Source organism: Pelodiscus sinensis, unplaced genomic scaffold (genome assembly GCF_049634645.1).
Source record: "Pelodiscus sinensis isolate JC-2024 unplaced genomic scaffold, ASM4963464v1 ctg65, whole genome shotgun sequence".
NCBI classification, from domain to species: Eukaryota; Metazoa; Chordata; order Testudines; family Trionychidae; genus Pelodiscus; species Pelodiscus sinensis.
The window spans coordinates 127030-145816 of NW_027465825.1; the positions used below are offsets into that span (position 1 = coordinate 127030).

The 18787-nt window shown below is 63.1% G+C and overlaps 1 protein-coding gene across 5 annotated transcripts in view; it reads right to left on the reverse strand.

Moving 5' to 3' along the window:
* Window positions 1-3348: 3348 nt before the first annotated feature.
* The window catches only part of MPL (MPL proto-oncogene, thrombopoietin receptor), a 75192-nt gene continuing 59753 nt past the window's right edge, over window positions 3349-18787 (reverse strand). For 2 of the 5 annotated variants that reach the window (XM_075914579.1, XM_075914583.1), the window contains 4 exons: window positions 11241-11397; window positions 7671-7797; window positions 7168-7255; window positions 3349-6740 (listed from right to left, as the gene is read on the reverse strand). In XM_075914579.1, coding sequence (XP_075770694.1) covers window positions 6234-6740; window positions 7168-7255; window positions 7671-7797; window positions 11241-11397 — 879 coding nt within the window. In that variant the 3' untranslated portion in view covers window positions 3349-6233. The remainder of the gene's footprint in view (window positions 6741-7167; window positions 7256-7670; window positions 7798-11240; window positions 11398-18787) is intronic. The other 3 variants (XM_075914580.1, XM_075914582.1, XM_075914581.1) reach the window with 3 other exon arrangements.

Sequence of the window (18787 nt, forward strand, 5' to 3'; positions counted from 1 at the left end):
GGGGAAGCGGTGGCGGGGGGGGATGTCGGGTCCATGGGGGGGGGCACCGGGGCGATGGGGGAAGCGGTGGCGGGGGGGGGATGTCGGGTCCAGGGAGGGGGCACCGGGGCGATGGGGAAGCGGTGGCGGGGGGGGGAGGTCGGGTCCATGGGGGGGGGCACCGGGGCGATGGGGAAGCGGTGGCGGGGGGGGGGATGTCGGGTCCATGGGGGGGGCACCGGGGCGATGGGGAAGCGGTGGCGGGGGGGGATGTCGGGTCCATGGGAGGGGGCACCGGGGCGATGGGGAAGCGGTGGCGGGGGGGGGGGAGGTCGGGTCCATGGGGGGGGGCACCGGGGCGATGGGGAAGCGGTGGCGGGGGGGGGATGTCGGGTCCATGGGGGGGGCACCGGGGCGATGGGGAAGCGGTGGCGGGGGGGGGATGTCGGGTCCATGGGGGGGCACCGGGGCGATGGGGGAAGCGGTGGCGGGGGGGGCAGGTCGGGTCCATGGGGGGGCACCGGGGCGACGGGGAAGCGGTGGCGGGGGGGGATGTCGGGTCCATGGGGGGGCACCGGGGCGATGGGGGAAGCGGTGGTGGGGGGGGGATGTCGGGTCCATGGGGGGGCACCGGGGCGACGGGGAAGCGGTGGCGGGGGGGGATGTCGGGTCCATGGGGGGGCACCGGGGCGACGGGGAAGCGGTGGCGGGGGGGGGGATGTCGGGTCCATGGGGGGGCACCGGGGCGACGGGGAAGCGGTGGCGGGGGGGGATGTCGGGTCCATGGGGGGGGCACCGGGGCGATGGGGAAGCGGTGGCGGGGGGGGGATGTCGGGTCCATGGGGGGGGCACCGGGGCGATGGGGAAGCGGTGGCGGGGGGGGGATGTCGGGTCCATGGGGGGCACCGGGTCGATGGGGAAGCGGTGGCGGGGGGGGGGAGGTCGGGTCCATGGGAGGGGCACCGGGGCGATGGGGAAGCGGTGGCGGGGGGGGAGGTCGGGTCCATGGGGGGGCACCGGGGCGATGGGTAAGCGATGGCGCTGAGAGGATGTCGGGTCCATGGTGGGGCACCGGGGCCATGGGGAAGCCGTGGCGGGGGGGGGATGTTGGGGTCCATGGTGGGGCACCGGGGCCATGGGGAAGCGGTGGCGCTGAGGGGATGTTGGGTCCATGGTGGGGCACCGGGGCCATGGGGAAGCGGTGGCGCTGAGGGGATGTTTGGGTCCATGGTGGGGCACCGGGGCCATGGGGAAGCGGTGGCGCTGAGGGGATGTTGGGGTCCGTGGTGGGGCACCGGGGCCATGGGGAAGCGGTGGCGCTGAGGGGATGTTGGGTCCGTGGTGGGGCACCGGGGCGATGGGGGAAGCGGTGGCGGGGGGGGGATGTTGGGTCCGTGGTGGGGCACCGGGGCGATGGGGAAGCGGTGGCGGGGGGGGGATGTCGGGTCCATGGTGGGGCACCGGGGCAATGGGGAAGCGGTGGCGCTGAGGGGATGTTGGGGTCCATGGTGGGGCACCGGGGCCATGGGGAAGCGGTGGCGCTGAGGGGATGTTTGGGTCCATGGTGGGGCACCGGGGCCATGGGGAAGCGGTGGCGCTGAGGGGATGTTGGGTCCATGGTGGGGCACCGGGGCCATGGGGAAGCGGTGGCGCTGAGGGGATGTTTGGGTCCATGGTGGGGCACCGGGGCCATGGGGAAGCGGTGGCGCTGAGGGGATGTTGGGTCCGTGGTGGGGCACCGGGGCGATGGGGGAAGCGGTGGCGGGGGGGGGATGTTGGGTCCGTGGTGGGGCACCGGGGCGATGGGGAAGCGGTGGCGGGGGGGGGAATGTCGGGTCCATGGTGGGGCACCGGGGCAATGGGGAAGCGGTGGCGCTGAGGGGATGTTGGGGTCCATGGTGGGGCACCGGGGCGATGGGGGAAGCGGTGGCGGGGGGGGGGGGATGTCGGGTCCATGGTGGGGCACCGGGGCCATGGGGAAGCGGTGGCGCTGAGGGGATGTTGGGGTCCATGGTGGGGCACCGGGGCGATGGGGGAAGCGGTGGCGGGGGGGGGGGATGTCGGGTCCATGGTGGGGCACCGGGGCGATGGGGAAGCGGTGGCGGGAGGGGGGATGTCGGGTCCATGGTGGGGCACCGGGGCTATGGGGAAGCGGTGGCGCTGAGGGGATGTTTGGGTCCGTGGTGGGGCACCGGGGCCATGGGGAAGCGGTGGTGCTGAGGGGATGTTGGGGTCCATGGTGGGGCACCGGGGCCATGGGGAAGCGGTGGCGCTGAGGGGATGTTGGGGTCCATGGTGGGGCACCGGGGCCATGGGGAAGCGGTGGCGCTGAGGGGATGTTGGGGTCCATGGTGGGGCACCGGGGCCATGGGGAAGCGGTGGCGCTGAGGGGATGTTGGGGTCCATGGTGGGGCACCGGGGCCATGGGGAAGCGGTGGCGCTGAGGGGATGTTGGGGTCCGTGGTGGGGCACCGGGGCCATGGGGAAGCGGTGGCGCTGAGGGGATGTTGGGGTCCGTGGTGGGGCACCGGGGCCATGGGGAAGCGGTGGCGCTGAGGGGATGTTGGGGTCCGTGGTGGTAAAAGAAAACGTGTTCTGCTTAGCTACACCTTAACTAATATCTTTACTGAGGTTTTACTAACCAGCCCTAATCACTTGCACCCTAATTCTCTGAGCAATTCTATCCCGTCGCGTGAGTGCTTCAGACCTTCCCTCTACATTAAGGACACAGCATGTAGAAACCGAGCCAGAGCCCATCCAGCGTACGAATGGACCAGTGTGGACTAGAATGACAAAGCAATAAAGAAAGGGGGATTTCACTGTGGTTGATAAATGTGTTCTCCTAGAGAGTTATCAAACAGGGTTTAAGTATTCTAGGATCTTTCCTTTATCTGGAGGTGTTCGATTTAATCCCCTTCTCAGCTAGTAACATTGCCTCATTGCAATAGAGCTGGTTTGGAAAGTGACCGTGTGGTTCCCAGCTTCTGGCTGGCCCTCAGACTGTGACAGTGAGCGAAGGCCCATACACAGGGAGGCGTGATTTGGATTCTTTGTTTTCTCTCTGTAAGTAGCTCAGGGACGATACTCTAGGCTTGTTCAGGCTGTCCTGAAGATCTGTATTCTAACACTCCACCCCTTTTCTTTTGGGATCCTGCTGCCCATGTATCCCTGGAAACGTACAGTATACCTGGCAACGCTTTCTGTGCTAGGGCCAGGCATTAAGGTGGGGTCTGTCTCCCTGTCTTGTGTGTAGTACAGAGCCATGCACCTTCTCTCCTCCAGGCACAGTCCACCTCTCCCAAGAAGCGTCCAGATGTCCCGTTACACTAGGCCTCCCAAGGCTGGGTCCAGTTTTCTAGTACATTTTGGGGGGAGGGGGAAGGCTTACTACGTTACTTACAGGTTAGAATTAGTGGCCGTTCTTTAGAGGGTTGCGCCCCTCTTGACTGTTTCCAAATGCAATACAAGACAAGTATATAACAAAACAACAGGTGCTCTGATAATCCACAGCATCACCAAGGCTACATCTACACTGCAGGCTTCTTGCGCAAGAACTGTTTTGTGCAAGAGTTCTTGTGCAAAAAAATCTTCCACGAGAGTGTGTCCACACTGCCACGTGTTTTCGCGCAAGAGATGTGCTTTTGTGCAAGAGTGTCCATGGCAGTGTGGATGCTCTCTTGCACAAGAAAGCTCTGATGGCCATTTTAGCCATAGGGGTTTCTTGCACAAGAAATCCATGTTGCCTGTCTACACTGTCTTCTTGTGGAAGAGCTCTTGCGCAGGAGGGCTTATTCCTAGTGGGGAGAGGAGTAGCTCTTCCGGAAGAAGCCCCGTTTTCTGATGCTGCACTGTACATTTACTTGCACAAGAATGCGCATGCAGTGTAGACACCTGGCAAGTTTTTGTGCAAGAACATCTTTTCTTGCGCAAAAAGTCTGCAGTGTAGACATAGTCCAAGGGTCCTGCCCGCTGCAGTAGAGGCCAACATCCTGCCCGCCGCCGCCGCCGCCAGTGCTTCTCTTCCTTGGATGAGGTGAAGCTCCTATAACAGCTATGGGAGACTGTTGTAAACTAGCCAATTAGCTCGTCATAGAACGGGATTTTCAGGTCTCTCCTCCACATTGGTCTTCTCTCCTGAGCCTCCGGTCTCTCGCTCCGTCTGTCCCTCTCCCTCTCTCAGCTCTCCTCCACCTCCTGCCTCTCTCTCTTTCTCTTCTCCTCCCCCTCCTGCCTGTCACTCGGGGGAGCCCAAACAGTTGCTTGCACCATTTGCTCCCATGCGGCGGCCTGACTGAGCAGCGCACCACGGTGGGAGGTGAAGGGGGGCGGAGCAGTGATGTTCATGGCCAGGGAGTGGGGCCTGGAGTCGCTGTCATGCTGCACACCACTACTACGCCACTCAGCCGGGCTGCCGCAGGGGAGCAAGCGGCCATTCGGGCCCTGCACTTCCCATGCAGCACGGCCGCCCAGAGGGACCAGCCAGCATTTCAGGCAACAGCGCCGCCCAGAGGGAACAGCCAGCATTTCGGCGTTCCAGACTCAGCCACTGGGCTACTGTATCTATGATGTGTCCACCTGCTGGCAGTTGCATCGATCTGCCCCTGCAGGTTTCATGAGCTTTTGTCTGTGGCACGAGTCCCCAGAGAAATGGGGCAGTGTCCAAACGAACCTGACAGGTGACATGGAGCCAGCAGCAGAGCAGGGGTCTGATCACTCCCAGCAGTAAGTTTCACAGACCCATTTGCGTGCCAGCGCCCTGATGGAGCATGCAGATCTGTGCTCTCGTGCCAATGCTGGTGCACTTCTCCAAGAGTTTTCCTGCAGAAGTGTGTTTGCTCCCAGCAGAACACACTGTGCCCCACGTACTGTACACCGTAGGCCACTGGGCCTGTCCTCCATGGCCATAGGGGAGCAGCACTGCCAAGCATCTTCCTGGACAATCATTTAACTGAATTATTGTCCAGTTTACGCCACCCACCCAACTACTGCCACCGGGTTCCCAGCAAGCACCTCCCCAGGACCCATGGGCACCCCCCATTCCAAGGCACCCCGGTAGCGCCTGCAGAGGTGAACAGTCTGTCTGCCCACCCCCACAGCTGAGCTTGCTGGCGCCCACTTCCACTCATGTCCCTCCAATGAACAGCGGGGTTGCCTTGCTCTAGCTTGCTGTGCCTGTAACCCATGAATGTGTGTTGAGGGTTTGCATTATAGCTTATCAGTTACCTAGCCGTGCCCCCAGGCTCATCCACCAAAGCCGAGGTCGTCTGCTGCCTACAAGTCCCTTTTTGGGCAACGATGCCATGTGTGTCCCTTCACCCAGGAATTCAATGGTTGCTTCAGCCCTTGTATGGAAGTGCTACGGTGGGGCTTGTCTCACGCACCCACCCTCGCCTTGGCATGTACCCCCAGCTACTAGCCTGCAAAGGACACCGAAGAGCACTGGCTGCACCTGCTCTCACTGTAGCTCCCATGGGTTTGCATCAGGAAGCGGTTTGGCTCCAGGCTGCGACTTTCCCCGTCGTGGCATCCATATTGCTGGCCGGGTTCTTTGGCGCAAAGCAGTTACATGATCCCCCGCTCCAGATCCCAGAGGCGACAGCCACGCCCCCTGCACCTGTAGTCGGCACCAGGACTGGCCGTGGTGCAGCCGCTGTCAGCTGGGGCTCTCCTTGGCCGAGCCAGTCAGAGCACACTAAACTCGTCTAGTCGGGGGGTTCCTGACACTGCTCTGAGCACCCTCCCCTGCAGACCGGCGAGCGGTGCTGCTTGTGCATGCTCCTGCGGACACGCAGAGGCAGGGATGGGGCCGGCTTTTATCCCTAGAAACCCACGCTCTGTTTTAAAGCAAGCCAGGCCTGGCAGAACCCAGGCGAGGCTCACCCCGTCCTCGATGGAAGCTCTTGGCAACCCTCCCCCAGGGCCACGGCTGGGGGGGCACCAGGGATGGGGTCCTTGGCGAGGGCTTGCAGATTTCTGCCCCACCCTGCAGGCCTTCTCTGGTAGCGCCAGAGTGCAGCTTGTCTGGGGATTGCCTCAGCCTGATCACATGCCGGGGAGCCGCGGACTGGTCGGACACCCCCACGCCTAGCCCAGCTGGAGCAGAGACTGACCCACTGCAGCTCGCAGTGCAGGCGCAGAGGAAGTGCTCATAACACCACAGTCTGAGCTCCTCCTGCCCAGCAGAGTCCAGGCTGACTCAAGCTGGGAGGGCCCAGAGACATGCAAGCCCTTCGTCTCACTCCAGTCCTCGGCACTCACAGGCAGGGCTGCTGGTCCCAGCTGCTCATCAGCAGGTAGGACTGGTTAGAAATGTGTGTCGTGGGCGTGGGCAGCTTCCCAGGCCGGGGGCGAGTCCAGTCCTCGTCCGCAGAGCCCACAGGCCCCCCCCGAGGCGTGTGTGCATACTGGAGGGTGCTAGGCACCAGGGGGCGGTGCTGGGTCTCTGCCCTGTCCTGCTGGTGCTCGGAGTGGGCCCCCGGGACATGGGGCAGAAGCACAGCGAGACCCCACAGGTAGGGGTCAGCCCCCTCCTCCCTGCTGTCCAAGTACTCGTTCTCGTAGCGGCTGCCGGCGGGGCTGCTGGGCTGCAGCACCATGTAGTCCTGCTGGAGAGAGGAGCCGGCGGGAGCCTCTGCATCCTCCGGGCCCGGTGGGCTGCCAGCCTTCTGCAGGGGGGGCTCGGGGGGGCTCTCAGAAAGCACCTCCAGCAAGCAGGGTCGGATCACGTCCTCACAGGGCTTGTTGTAGAAGGCCGGGATCGCCTTCAGGAGGAAGGGTGGACAGCTCAGCTGAACGTGAGCCAGGACAGGAGCGGGGGGAGGTAGCCCCCCAGACAAAGCCTGTATCCCACCCTCTGTGTATAACAGCAGGCACGACTGGACTGCCATGGGATACGGTCCACCTCACTGCCCTCTGCTTCTGCCCCCGCCCCGCGAATGGGGCCCGCTGCCCCTCCCCGCCCCGCGAACGGGGCCCGCTGACCCTCCCCCTCCCCACGAATGGGGCCCTCGGCCTCTGCCCCTCCCCGCCCCGCGAATGGGGCCCGCTGCCCCTCCCCGCCCCGCGAACGGGGCCCGCTGCCCCTCCCCGCCCCGCGAACGGGGCCCGCTGACCCTCCCCCTCCCCACGAATGGGGCCCTCGGCCTCTGCCCCTCCTCCGCCCCACAAACGGGGCCCTCTGCCCCTCACCTGCTGCTGTTTGCTGCCCTCGGCGAGGAACGTGGCCAGGACGCGGTGCAGGTCTGGGGCGGGGGGCCAGAGCTTCCGCTTCACGTTGCTGGAGGGGCAAAAAGGGAGCATGAACTCACCCCCCCCGGCTCTACACGGGCCAGGAAGCGAAGCCCCACCCCCCACAGCACCCCACAGATCCATGGGGAGACACCGACCTGTGCTTGGCTGCCCTGGGAATACACGGGCCGGCCTGTGCCAGCCCAGCGCCTGCTCTGGGGAAAGACAAGCGCGGGTGGGCACAGCGAGGAGTGCGCTATGGGCAGGGAGAAACCGGGGAGCAGGGCAGGCCAGTTACCCGTACCCCCCGGCGGGGGGGGGCGGTTATCCGTGCCCGGTGGGGGGAGGGGCGGTTACCCGTGCCCGGCGGGGGGGGGCAGTTACCCGTGCCCGGCGGGGGGAGGGGCGGTTACCCGTGCCCGGCGGGGGAGGGGCGGTTACCCGTGCCCGGCGGGGGGGGTTACCTGTACGCGGAGGGACAGGTGAAGCGGAGCCCCAGGAGCGCCATGCAGAAGAGCAGCGTGATGCTGAGGCTCAGGACGACCCTGCCAGGGACAGAGAGGGCGTCGGGCTCCCGCGTGGCCTGGCGGCCTGTGATGACAACGGGAATTGCTGAGCGCTGCGTGTCGCCGGTGACCATCAGACTTGGTGCGGTGACCGGCTGGGCCGGGGTCACGGGGCGTCCCCGGCGCGAGGCGGTTCTGAGGCCCTGGGGTCTGGCTGGGCAGCACGTGGACCAGAGGGAGCCCCGGTGCAGCGGCTCCGGGGTGCCAGGAGGGACGCGGCCCACCTGCGTGACGCTGGGGAGAGGTGGGCGAGGGGGCTGGAGGGGCCCTCGGGAGCTCACAGCCTGTCCCTGCGCTGGGGGGCCCATGACAACTGGGGCGTGGGATGAGCCGGACACGCTGTTGGAGATGGCTCCTGTGAGTCCCGGGCGATCTAGTTCGAGCAGGCACGTCCCCCTGGCTCAGGACGCTGCTCCGGCTGGGGCCTGCACTTGCTCCATGGCCCGGCTGTCCCGATGGACCATCCTGGGCCACCCTCCAGCCCTGGGGAGTCCAGCCCGTGCCCCCAGCTGCGTGGCTGGACGGGGGTTACACACTGTGCAGACGCCACCCCGGGGCGCTGCGAGCACGTGGACGGGACTTAAACTTCAAAACAACCAGCACAAATGAAAGAACCAGCGTCTGGTCCACTGGAGCCCCAGGGCCTGTTCCGCTGAACGGCTGCTCAGCCAGTCGGCCCCCAGCCGGTAACAGCGCTGGGGATCCCTCCGCCCCAGGGGCGGGACTCTGCACTCGACCTTGTGGAACCTCCGCAGATTTCTCTTGGGCCCATCCTCTAGTCTGTGCAGGTCGCTCTGGACCCTGTCCCTGCCCTCCAGCGTATCTACCCCTCCCCCTGCTTAGTGTCAGCCGCAAACTTGCTGCGGGTGCAACCCATCCCCTCAGCCAGGTCATTAATAAAGATATTGAACAAAACCGGCCTAGAACCGACCCTTGGGGCACTCCGCTAGTAACCGACCGACGGCCATCCTGACATCGAGCCATTGGTCACGACCCGTTCCAAGGGGGTGCTGGGAATATTTGCAGGGAGAGTGGCTCTGGGTGGCAGAGCCCAGGAACAAGCACTCCCTCGACCTCCAACTCCCCTCCACCAGCCACCCAGACTGGGGCCCCTCACCATCTGCCCCAGTGGTGCCAATTCCCCACCCAGCAGCCCTTCCCCAGCACCTTCCCCTAGCAACCCGAGGGGCGTACGGGCAGTTGGGGGGCACACCTCAAATTGTGACCCAAAGGGGGGCTCAGCTCAAGCGTCTGACCCTGGAGGGACCAATCAGAACGGCCAAGCTGAGAAATCCCGGCACTATGTTCCAGGGCTGCTCCCGCCGGCCCTGCTCTGAGACGGCCCTCGGCATCACTGCGTGAGAAGAGCCCGTGGCCAGGCGGCGAAGCGTGTGGGTGGAGCCCGTGGCCTGGCGGCGAAGCGCGTGGGCGGAGCACGTGGCCAGGCGGCGAAGCGGGTGGATGGCGCCCGTGGCCAGGCGGTGAAGTGCCTGGGCGGAGCCCGTGGCCAGGCGGCGAAGCGCCTGGGCGGAGCCCGTGGCTAGGTGGTGAAGTGCCTGGGCGGAGCCCATGGCCAGGCGGCGAAGCGCGTGGGTGGCGCCCGTGGCTAGGCGGTGAAGCGGGTGGGCGGTGCCCGTGGCCAGGTGGCGAAGTGCCTGGGCGGAGCCCGTGGCCAGGCGGCGAAGCGGGTGGGTGGCACCCGTGGCCAGGCGGTGAAGTGCCTGGGCGGAGCCCATGGCCAGGCGGCGAAGCGCGTGGGTGGCGCCCGTGGCTAGGTGGTGAAGTGCCTGGGCGGAGCCCATGGCCAGGCGGCGAAGCGCGTGGGCGGAGCCCGTGGCCAGGCGGCGAAGCGCGTGGGCAGAGCCCGTGGCCAGGCGGCGAAGCGCGTGGGTGGCGCCCGTGGCCAGGCGGTGAAGTGCCTGGGCGGACCCCGTGGCCAGGCGGCGAAGCGGGTGGGTGGTGCCCGTGGCCTGGCGGCGAACCGCGTGGGCGGAGCCCGTGGCCAGGCGGCGAAGCGCGTGGGCAGAGCCCGTGGCCAGGCGGCGAAGCGCGTGGGTGGCGCCCGTGGCCAGGCGGTGAAGTGCCTGGGCGGACCCCGTGGCCAGGCGGCGAAGCGGGTGGGTGGTGCCCGTGGCCAGGCGGCGAAGCGCGTGGGCAGAGCCCGTGGCCAGGCGGCGAAGCGCGTGGGTGGCGCCCGTGGCCAGGCGGTGAAGTGCCTGGGCGGACCCCGTGGCCAGGCGGCGAAGCGGGTGGGTGGCGCCCGTGGCCAGGCGGCGAAGCGCGTGGGCGGAGCCCGTGGCCAGGCGGCGAAGCGGGTGGGTGGCACCCGTGGCCAAGCGACGAAGCGGGTGGGTGGCGCCCGTGGCCAGGCGGCGAAGCGCGTGGGTGGAGCCCGTGGCCAGGCGGCGAAGCGCGTGGGCGGAGCCCGTGGCCAGGCGACGAAGCGGGTGGGTGGCACCCGTGGCCAGGCAGCGAAGCGCGTGGATGGAGCCCGTGGCCAGGCGGCGAAGCGCGTGGGCGGAGCCCGTGGCCAGGCGGCGAAGCGGGTGGGTGGCGCCCGTGGCCAGGCGGCGAAGCGGGTAGGTGGCGCCCGTGGCCAGGCAGTGAAGTGCCTGGGCGGAGCCCGTGGCCAGGCAGTGAAGCGGGTGGGTGGCACCCGTGGCCAGGCAGCGAAGCGGGTGGGTGGCGCCCGTGGCCAGGCAGCGAAGCGCGTGGGCGGCGCCCGTGGCCAGGCAGCGAAGCGCGTGGGCGGCGCCCGTGGCCAGGCAGCGAAGCGCGTGGGCGGCGCCCGTGGCCAGGCAGCGAAGCGCGTGGGTGGAGCCTGTGGCCAGGCAGCGAAGCGGGTGGGTGGCGCCCGTGGCCAGGCAGCGAAGCGGGTGGGTGGCGCCCGTGGCCAGACAGCGAAGCGGGTGGGTGGCGCCCGTGGCCAGGCAGCGAAGCGCGTGGGCGGCGCCCGTGGCCAGGCAGCGAAGCACGTGGGTGGAGCCTGTGGCCAGGCAGCGAAGCGGGTGGGTGGCGCCCGTGGCCAGGCAGCGAAGCGGGTGGGTGGCGCCCGTGGCCAGACAGCGAAGCGGGTGGGTGGCGCCCGTGGCCAGACAGCGAAGCGGGTGGGCGGCGCCCGTGGCCAGGCAGCGAAGCGCGTGGGCGGAGCCCGTGGCCATGCAGCGAAGCGGGTGGGTGGAGCCCGTGGCCAGGCAGCGAAGCGGGTGGGTGGAGCCCGTGGCCAGGCAGCGAAGCGGGTGGGTGGAGCCCGTGGCCAGACAGCGAAGCGGGTGGGTGGCGCCCGTGGCCAGGCAGCGAAGCGGGTGGGTGGAGCCCGTGGCCAGGCAGCGAAGCGGGTGGGCAGAGCCCGTGGCCAGGCGGTAAAGCGCGTGGGCAGAGCCCGTGGCCAGGCCCGGGATGCGGCAGCCAGAGGTGCGGGGCCAGTAACTGTGCCCTGTGAGCCCTGTGTGACAGCACCGCCCATACCTGCTCCAGGAGCTGTCACCACGATGGGCTCGGACCAGGCGCTCCAGAAGCCCTGGAGCTGCTGCCCATTGGGCTTGGCTCGCACCTGCAGGAGGTAGCGGGGGCCAGCGCGCAGGTCCAGGGTCTCGCTGCTGGCTGCATGCTGGATCTGCAGGACCTGCCCAGGGAAGCTGGGTTACGCCCTGGTAGCCAGGTAAGACAAGAGACGCTCCCCATCCCCTGTGGGGGGAGGGTGGTGCCCAACCCCAGGGAGACCTGCCCTGTGGTGGGGGAGGGGAGGTGGTGCCCATCCCCAGGAATCATTAAAAAGGGATAGAGAATAAGACGGAGAATACCTTATTGCCCTGATATAAATCCCTGGGACGCCCACATCTGGAATACTGTGTACAGATGTGGGCTGCTCATCTCAAAAGATCTACTGGCATTGGAAAAGGTTCAGAGAAGGGCAACTAAAATGGTGAGGGGTTTGGAACAGGTCCCATATGAGGAGAGATTAAAGAGACGGGGACTTTTCAGCTTGGAAAAGAGGAGACTAAGAGGGGATATGACAGAGGTCTATAAAATCATGAGTGGTGTGGAGAAAGTGAACAAGGAAAAGTTATTGACTTGTTCCCATAATATAAGAACTAGGGGCCACCAAATGAAACTAATGGGCAGCAGGTTTAAAACAAATAAAAGGAAGTTCTTCTTCACACAGCGCACAGTCATCTGTGGAACTCCTTGCCCCAGGAGGTTGTGAAGGGTAGGACTACAACAGGGTTTAAAAGAGAACTAGATAAATTCATGGAGGTTAAGTCCACTAATGGCTATTAGCCCGTATGGGTAAGGAATGGTGTCCCTGGCCTCTGTCTGTCAGAGGGTGGGGATGGATGGCAGGAGAGAGATCACTTGATGATTCCCTGTTCGGTTCCCTCCCTCTGGGACACCTGGCATTGGCCACTGTGGGCAGACAGGACACTGGGCTGGAAGAACCTTTGGTCTGACCCAGTCTGGCCCTTCTTATGTTCTTATGTTCAGGGAGGCCTGCCCTGCAGGAGAGCGGTGGGGGGGAAGGGTGGTGTGATGCCAGTTCCCAGGGAGACTTCTCCTGGGGGGGGGGGGGGGGGGCGCGGAAGGTGGTGCCCATCCCCAGGCAGACCTGCTGTGAGGAACTGGGGAGTTTTAGGGCTGGGGGGGGGGTGCATGCAGAGGGGTGCTCAGTGCCCGGATGTTACTGGTTCAGGTGACAAGGGGGAGGGAGTTTTAGGGGTTCAGAGGGGCGCTCAGTGCCCGGATGTTACTGGTTCAGGTGACAAGGGGGAGGGAGTTTTAGGGGGTTCAGAGGGGCGCTCAGTGCCCGGATGTTACTGGTTCAGGTGACAAGGGGGAGGGAGTTTTAGGGGGTTCAGAGGGGCGCTCAGTGCCCGGATGTTACTGGTTCAGGTGACAAGGGGGAGGGAGTTTTAGGGGTTCAGAGGGGCGCTCAGTGCCCGGATGTTACTGGTTCAGGTGACAAGGGGGAGGGAGTTTTAGGGGTTCAGAGGGGCGCTCAGTGCCCGGATGTTACTGGTTCATGTGACAAGGGGGAGGGAGTTTTAGGGGGTTCAGAGGGGCGCTCAGTGCCCGGATGTTACTGGTTCAGGTGACAAGGGAGAGGGAGTTTTAGGGGTTCAGAGGGGCGCTCAGTTCCCGGATGTTACTGGTTCATGTGACAAGGGGGAGGGAGTTTTAGGGGCTTCAGAGGGGCGCTCAGTGCCCGGATGTTACTGGTTCATGTGACAAGGGAAGGGAGTTTTAGGGGTTCAGAGGGTGTCACGTTGCTGAATTGGAGGGAAGCAGCCAGATCGCTGCTGCACCCCTGGGTGGGGGTGTTGGCCCCAGAAATTGGTATGGGGGGATTGAATGGGGATTGAATTGTTTGCTGATCTTATGTACGCTATTTATGTGAGTGTATAATGTCTGTGTGTGTAGGTAGGAATCTGTAATCTGTGTGGAAGCTGAATATTTCTGTGAATGTGGTTAAGCATGGCTATGGACAGGCTGGGTAGCAAAGCCCTGTGGAACAATGGCCCTTGATGGCCCAAAGACACACCTAAAGAGGAGGGCGGAGACCCAAGAGCTGCCAGCAGAGATTGGCCTCTGACCAGGTGACCAGCTGAGACCAGAAGAGGCCAGGAAGGGGTATAAAGAGGCCATGTGGTCGAGGCCATTTTGGTTCTCAGCTCAGCACTTCATCCCGGAGGCAGCATTGCAGGGATTGAAGAGCCCGGAAGACCTGTGAACCCATCCTGATCGTAGGATGTGCAATAAGAACTTTTAAACCAGCAGCTGCAACATCTCTGCTAGAGCCTGCATCGAGACCTGGGAGATTCGGTGCATGTAACGTACTGTACTTTAATAACCTCACTCTCAGGCTTTTCTTTCCTATAATAATAAACCTTTAGATATAGATTCTAAAGGACTGGCCCAGCGTGATTTGTGGTAAGGTCCAGAGGGTAAATTGACCAGGGATCTGTGGCTGGTTTCTTGGAACCGGACAGAACTTGTTCGGGGTAGGTGGGATTGGGTGCTAGGACCCCCCACCTGTGTATAGGCCCAGGGCCATCTGGGGCACGGATATTGCTGGGGTGTCGGAGGGGTTTTGCTCAGGAGGCTTCAGGCAGTCTGCTGAAGCGCTCTGTGAGACTGGTTTGTGGCCTGTTTGGAGAGGTCGCCAGTCAGGGGGACTGTAAAGAGCCCCGGATTTGAGCAATTCGCCCTGAGCGGACGCCCTAAGCTGTGCCCAGACACGGCCTGGTCCGTCACAGAGGGGCGCTCAGTGCCCGGATGTTACTGGTTCAGGTGACAAGGGGGAGGGAGTTTTAGGGGGTTCAGAGGGGCGCTCAGTTCCCGGATGTTACTGGTTCATGTGACAAGGGGGAGGGAGTTTTAGGGGCTTCAGAGGGGCGCTCAGTGCCCGGATGTTACTGGTTCATGTGACAAGGGGAAGGGAGTTTTAGGGGGTTCAGAGGGGCGCTCAGTGCCCGGATGTTACTGGTTCATATGACAAGGGGGAGGGAGTTTTAGGGGGTTCAGAGGGGCGCTCAGTGCCCGGATGTTACTGGTTCATGTGACAAAGGGGAGGGAGTTTTAGGGGGTTCAGAGGGGCGCTCAGTGCCCGGATGTTACTGGTTCAGGTGACAAGGGGGAGGGAGTTTTAGGGGGTTCAGAGGGGCGCTCAGTGCCCGGATGTTACTGGTTCAGGTGACAAGGGGGAGGGAGTTTTAGGGGCTTCAGAGGGGCGCTCAGTTCCCGGATGTTACTGGTTCATGTGACAAGGGGGAGGGAGTTTTAGGGGCTTCAGAGGGGCGCTCAGTGCCCGGATGTTACTGGTTCATGTGACAAGGGGAAGGGAGTTTTAGGGGGTTCAGAGGGGCGCTCAGTGCCCGGATGTTACTGGTTCATGTGACAAGGGGAAGGGAGTTTTAGGGGGTTCAGAGGGGCGCTCAGTGCCCGGATGTTACTGGTTCATATGACAAGGGGGAGGGAGTTTTAGGGGGTTCAGAGGGGCGCTCAGTGCCCGGATGTTACTGGTTCATGTGACAAAGGGGAGGGAGTTTTAGGGGGTTCAGAGGGGCGCTCAGTGCCCGGATGTTACTGGTTCAGGTGACAAGGGGGAGGGAGTTCTAGGGGTTCAGAGGGGCGCTCAGTGCCCGGATGTTACTGGTTCATGTGACAAGGGGAAGGGAGTTTTAGGGGGTTCAGAGGGGCGCTCAGTGCCCGGATGTTACTGGTTCATATGACAAGGGGGAGGGAGTTTTAGGGGGTTCAGAGGGGCGCTCAGTGCCCGGATGTTACTGGTTCATGTGACAAAGGGGAGGGAGTTTTAGGGGGTTCAGAGGGGCGCTCAGTGCCCGGATGTTACTGGTTCAGGTGACAAGGGGGAGGGAGTTCTAGGGGTTCAGAGGGGCGCTCAGTGCCCGGATGTTACTGGTTCATGTGACAAGGGGAAGGGAGTTTTAGGGGGTTCAGAGGGGCGCTCAGTGCCCGGATGTTACTGGTTCATATGACAAGGGGGAGGGAGTTTTAGGGGGTTCAGAGGGGCGCTCAGTGCCCGGATGTTACTGGTTCATGTGACAAAGGGGAGGGAGTTTTAGGGGGTTCAGAGGGGCGCTCAGTGCCCGGATGTTACTGGTTCAGGTGACAAGGGGGAGGGAGTTTTAGGGGGTTCAGAGGGGCGCTCAGTGCCCGGATGTTACTGGTTCAGGTGACAAGGGGGAGGGAGTTTTAGGGGCTTCAGAGGGGCGCTCAGTTCCCGGATGTTACTGGTTCATGTGACAAGGGGGAGGGAGTTTTAGGGGGTTCAGAGGGGCGCTCAGTGCCCGGATGTTACTGGTTCATGTGACAAGGGGAAGGGAGTTTTAGGGGGTTCAGAGGGGCGCTCAGTGCCCGGATGTTACTGGTTCATATGACAAGGGGGAGGGAGTTTTAGGGGGTTCAGAGGGGCGCTCAGTGCCCGGATGTTACTGGTTCATGTGACAAAGGGGAGGGAGTTTTAGGGGGTTCAGAGGGGCGCTCAGTGCCCGGATGTTACTGGTTCATATGACAAGGGGGAGGGAGTTCTAGGGGTTCAGAGGGGCGCTCAGTGCCCGGATGTTACTGGTTCATGTGACAAGGGGAAGGGAGTTTTAGGGGGTTCAGAGGGGCGCTCAGTGCCCGGATGTTACTGGTTCATATGACAAGGGGGAGGGAGTTTTAGGGGGTTCAGAGGGGCGCTCAGTGCCCGGATGTTACTGGTTCATGTGACAAAGGGGAGGGAGTTTTAGGGGGTTCAGAGGGGCGCTCAGTGCCCGGATGTTACTGGTTCAGGTGACAAGGGGGAGGGAGTTTTAGGGGGTTCAGAGGGGCGCTCAGTGCCCGGATGTTACTGGTTCATGTGACAAGGGGGAGGGTGTTTTAGGGGGTTCAGAGGGGCGCTCAGTGCCCGGATGTTACTGGTTCAGGTGACAAGAGGGAGGGAGTTTTAGGGGGTTCAGAGGGGCGCTCAGTGCCCTGATGTTACTGGTTCAGGTGACAAGAGGGAGGGAGTTTTAGGGGTTCAGAGGGGCGCTCAGTGCCCGGATGTTACTGGTTCAGGTGACAAGGGGGAGGGAGTTTTAGGGGTTCAGAGGGGCGCTCAGTGTCCGGATGTTACTGATACATGTGACAAGGGGGAGGGAGTTTTAGGGGGTTCAGAGGGGCGCTCAGTGCCCGGATGTTACTGGTTCAGGTGACAAGAGGGAGGGAGTTTTAGGGGGTTCAGAGGGGCGCTCAGTGCCCGGATGTTACTGGTTCATGTGACAAGGGGGAGGGAGTTTTAGGGGGTTCAGAGGGGCGCTCAGTGCCCGGATGTTACTGGTTCAGGTGACAAGAGGGAGGGAGTTTTAGGGGGTTCAGAGGGGCGCTCAGTGCCCGGATGTTACTGGTTCAGGTGACAAGGGGGAGGGAGTTTTAGGGGGTTCAGAGGGGCGCTCAGTGCCCGGATGTTACTGGTTCAGGTGACAAGGGGGAGGGAGTTTTAGGGGGTTCAGAGGGGCGCTCAGTGCCCGGATGTTACTGGTTCAGGTGACAAGGGGGAGGGAGTTTTAGGGGTTCAGAGGGGCGCTCAGTGCCCGGATGTTACTGGTTCAGGTGACAAGGGGGAGGGAGTTTTAGGGGTTCAGAGGGGCGCTCAGTGCCCGGATGTTACTGGTTCAGGAGACAAGGGGGAGGGAGTTTTAGGGGGTTCAGAGGGGCGCTCAGTGCCCGGATGTTACTGGTTCAGGTGACAAGGGGGAGCGAATTTTAGGGGTTCAGAGGGGCGCTCAGTTCCCGGATGTTACTGGTTCAGGTGACAAGGGGGAGGGAGTTTTAGGGGTTCAGAGGGGCGCTCAGTGCCCGGATGTTACTGGTTCATGTGACAAGGGGGAGGGAGTTTTAGGGGTTCAGAGGGGCGCTCAGTGCCCGGATGTTACTGGTTCAGGTGACAAGGGGGAGGGAGTTTTAGGGGGTTCAGAGGGGCGCTCAGTTCCCGGATGTTACTGGTTCAGGTGACAAGGGGGAGGGAGTTTTAGGGGGTTCAGAGGGGCGCTCAGTGCCCAGATGTTACTGGTTCAGGTGACAAGGGGGAGGGAGTTTTAGGGGGTTCAGAGGGGCGCTCAGTGCCCGGATGTTACTGGTTCATATGACAAGGGGGAGGGAGTTTTAGGGGGTTCAGAGGGGCGCTCAGTGCCCGGATGTTACTGGTTCATATGACAAGGGGGAGGGAGTTTTAGGGGTTCAGAGGGGCGCTCAGTGCCCGGATGTTACTGGTTCAGGTGACAAGGGGGAGGGAGTTTTAGGGGGTTCAGAGGGGCGCTCAGTGCCCGGATGTTACTGGTTCAGGTGACAAGGGGGAGGGAGTTTTAGGGGGTTCAGAGGGGCGCTCAGTGCCCGGATGTTACTGGTTCATATGACAAGGGGGAGGGAGTTTTAGGGGTTCAGAGGGGCGCTCAGTGCCCGGATGTTACTGGCTCAGGTGACAAGGGGAAGGGAGTTTTAGGGGTTCAGAGGGGCGCTCAGTGCCCGGATGTTACTGGTTCATGTGACAAGGGGAAGGGAGTTTTAGGGGGTTCAGAGGGGCGCTCAGTGCCCGGATGTTACTGGTTCATATGACAAGGGGGAGGGAGTTTTAGGGGGTTCAGAGGGGCGCTCAGTGCCCGGATGTTACTGGTTCATGTGACAAAGGGGAGGGAGTTTTAGGGGGTTCAGAGGGGCGCTCAGTGCCCGGATGTTACTGGTTCAGGTGACAAGGGGGAGGGAGTTTTAGGGGGTTCAGAGGGGCGCTCAGTGCCCGGATGTTACTGGTTCAGGTGACAAGGGGGAGGGAGTTTTAGGGGCTTCAGAGGGGCGCTCAGTTCCCGGATGTTACTGGTTCATGTGACAAGGGGGAGGGAGTTTTAGGGGGTTCAGAGGGGCGCTCAGTGCCCGGATGTTACTGGTTCATGTGACAAGGGGAAGGGAGTTTTAGGGGGTTCAGAGGGGCGCTCAGTGCCCGGATGTTACTGGTTCATATGACAAGGGGGAGGGAGTTTTAGGGGGTTCAGAGGGGCGCTCAGTGCCCGGATGTTACTGGTTCATGTGACAAAGGGGAGGGAGTTTTAGGGGGTTCAGAGGGGCGCTCAGTGCCCGGATGTTACTGGTTCAGGTGACAAGGGGGAGGGAGTTCTAGGGGTTCAGAGGGGCGCTCAGTGCCCGGATGTTACTGGTTCATGTGACAAGGGGAAGGGAGTTTTAGGGGGTTCAGAGGGGCGCTCAGTGCCCGGATGTTACTGGTTCATATGACAAGGGGGAGGGAGTTTTAGGGGGTTCAGAGGGGCGCTCAGTGCCCGGATGTTACTGGTTCATGTGACAAAGGGGAGGGAGTTTTAGGGGGTTCAGAGGGGCGCTCAGTGCCCGGATGTTACTGGTTCAGGTGACAAGGGGGAGGGAGTTTTAGGGGGTTCAGAGGGGCGCTCAGTGCCCGGATGTTACTGGTTCATGTGACAAGGGGGAGGGTGTTTTAGGGGGTTCAGAGGGGCGCTCAGTGCCCG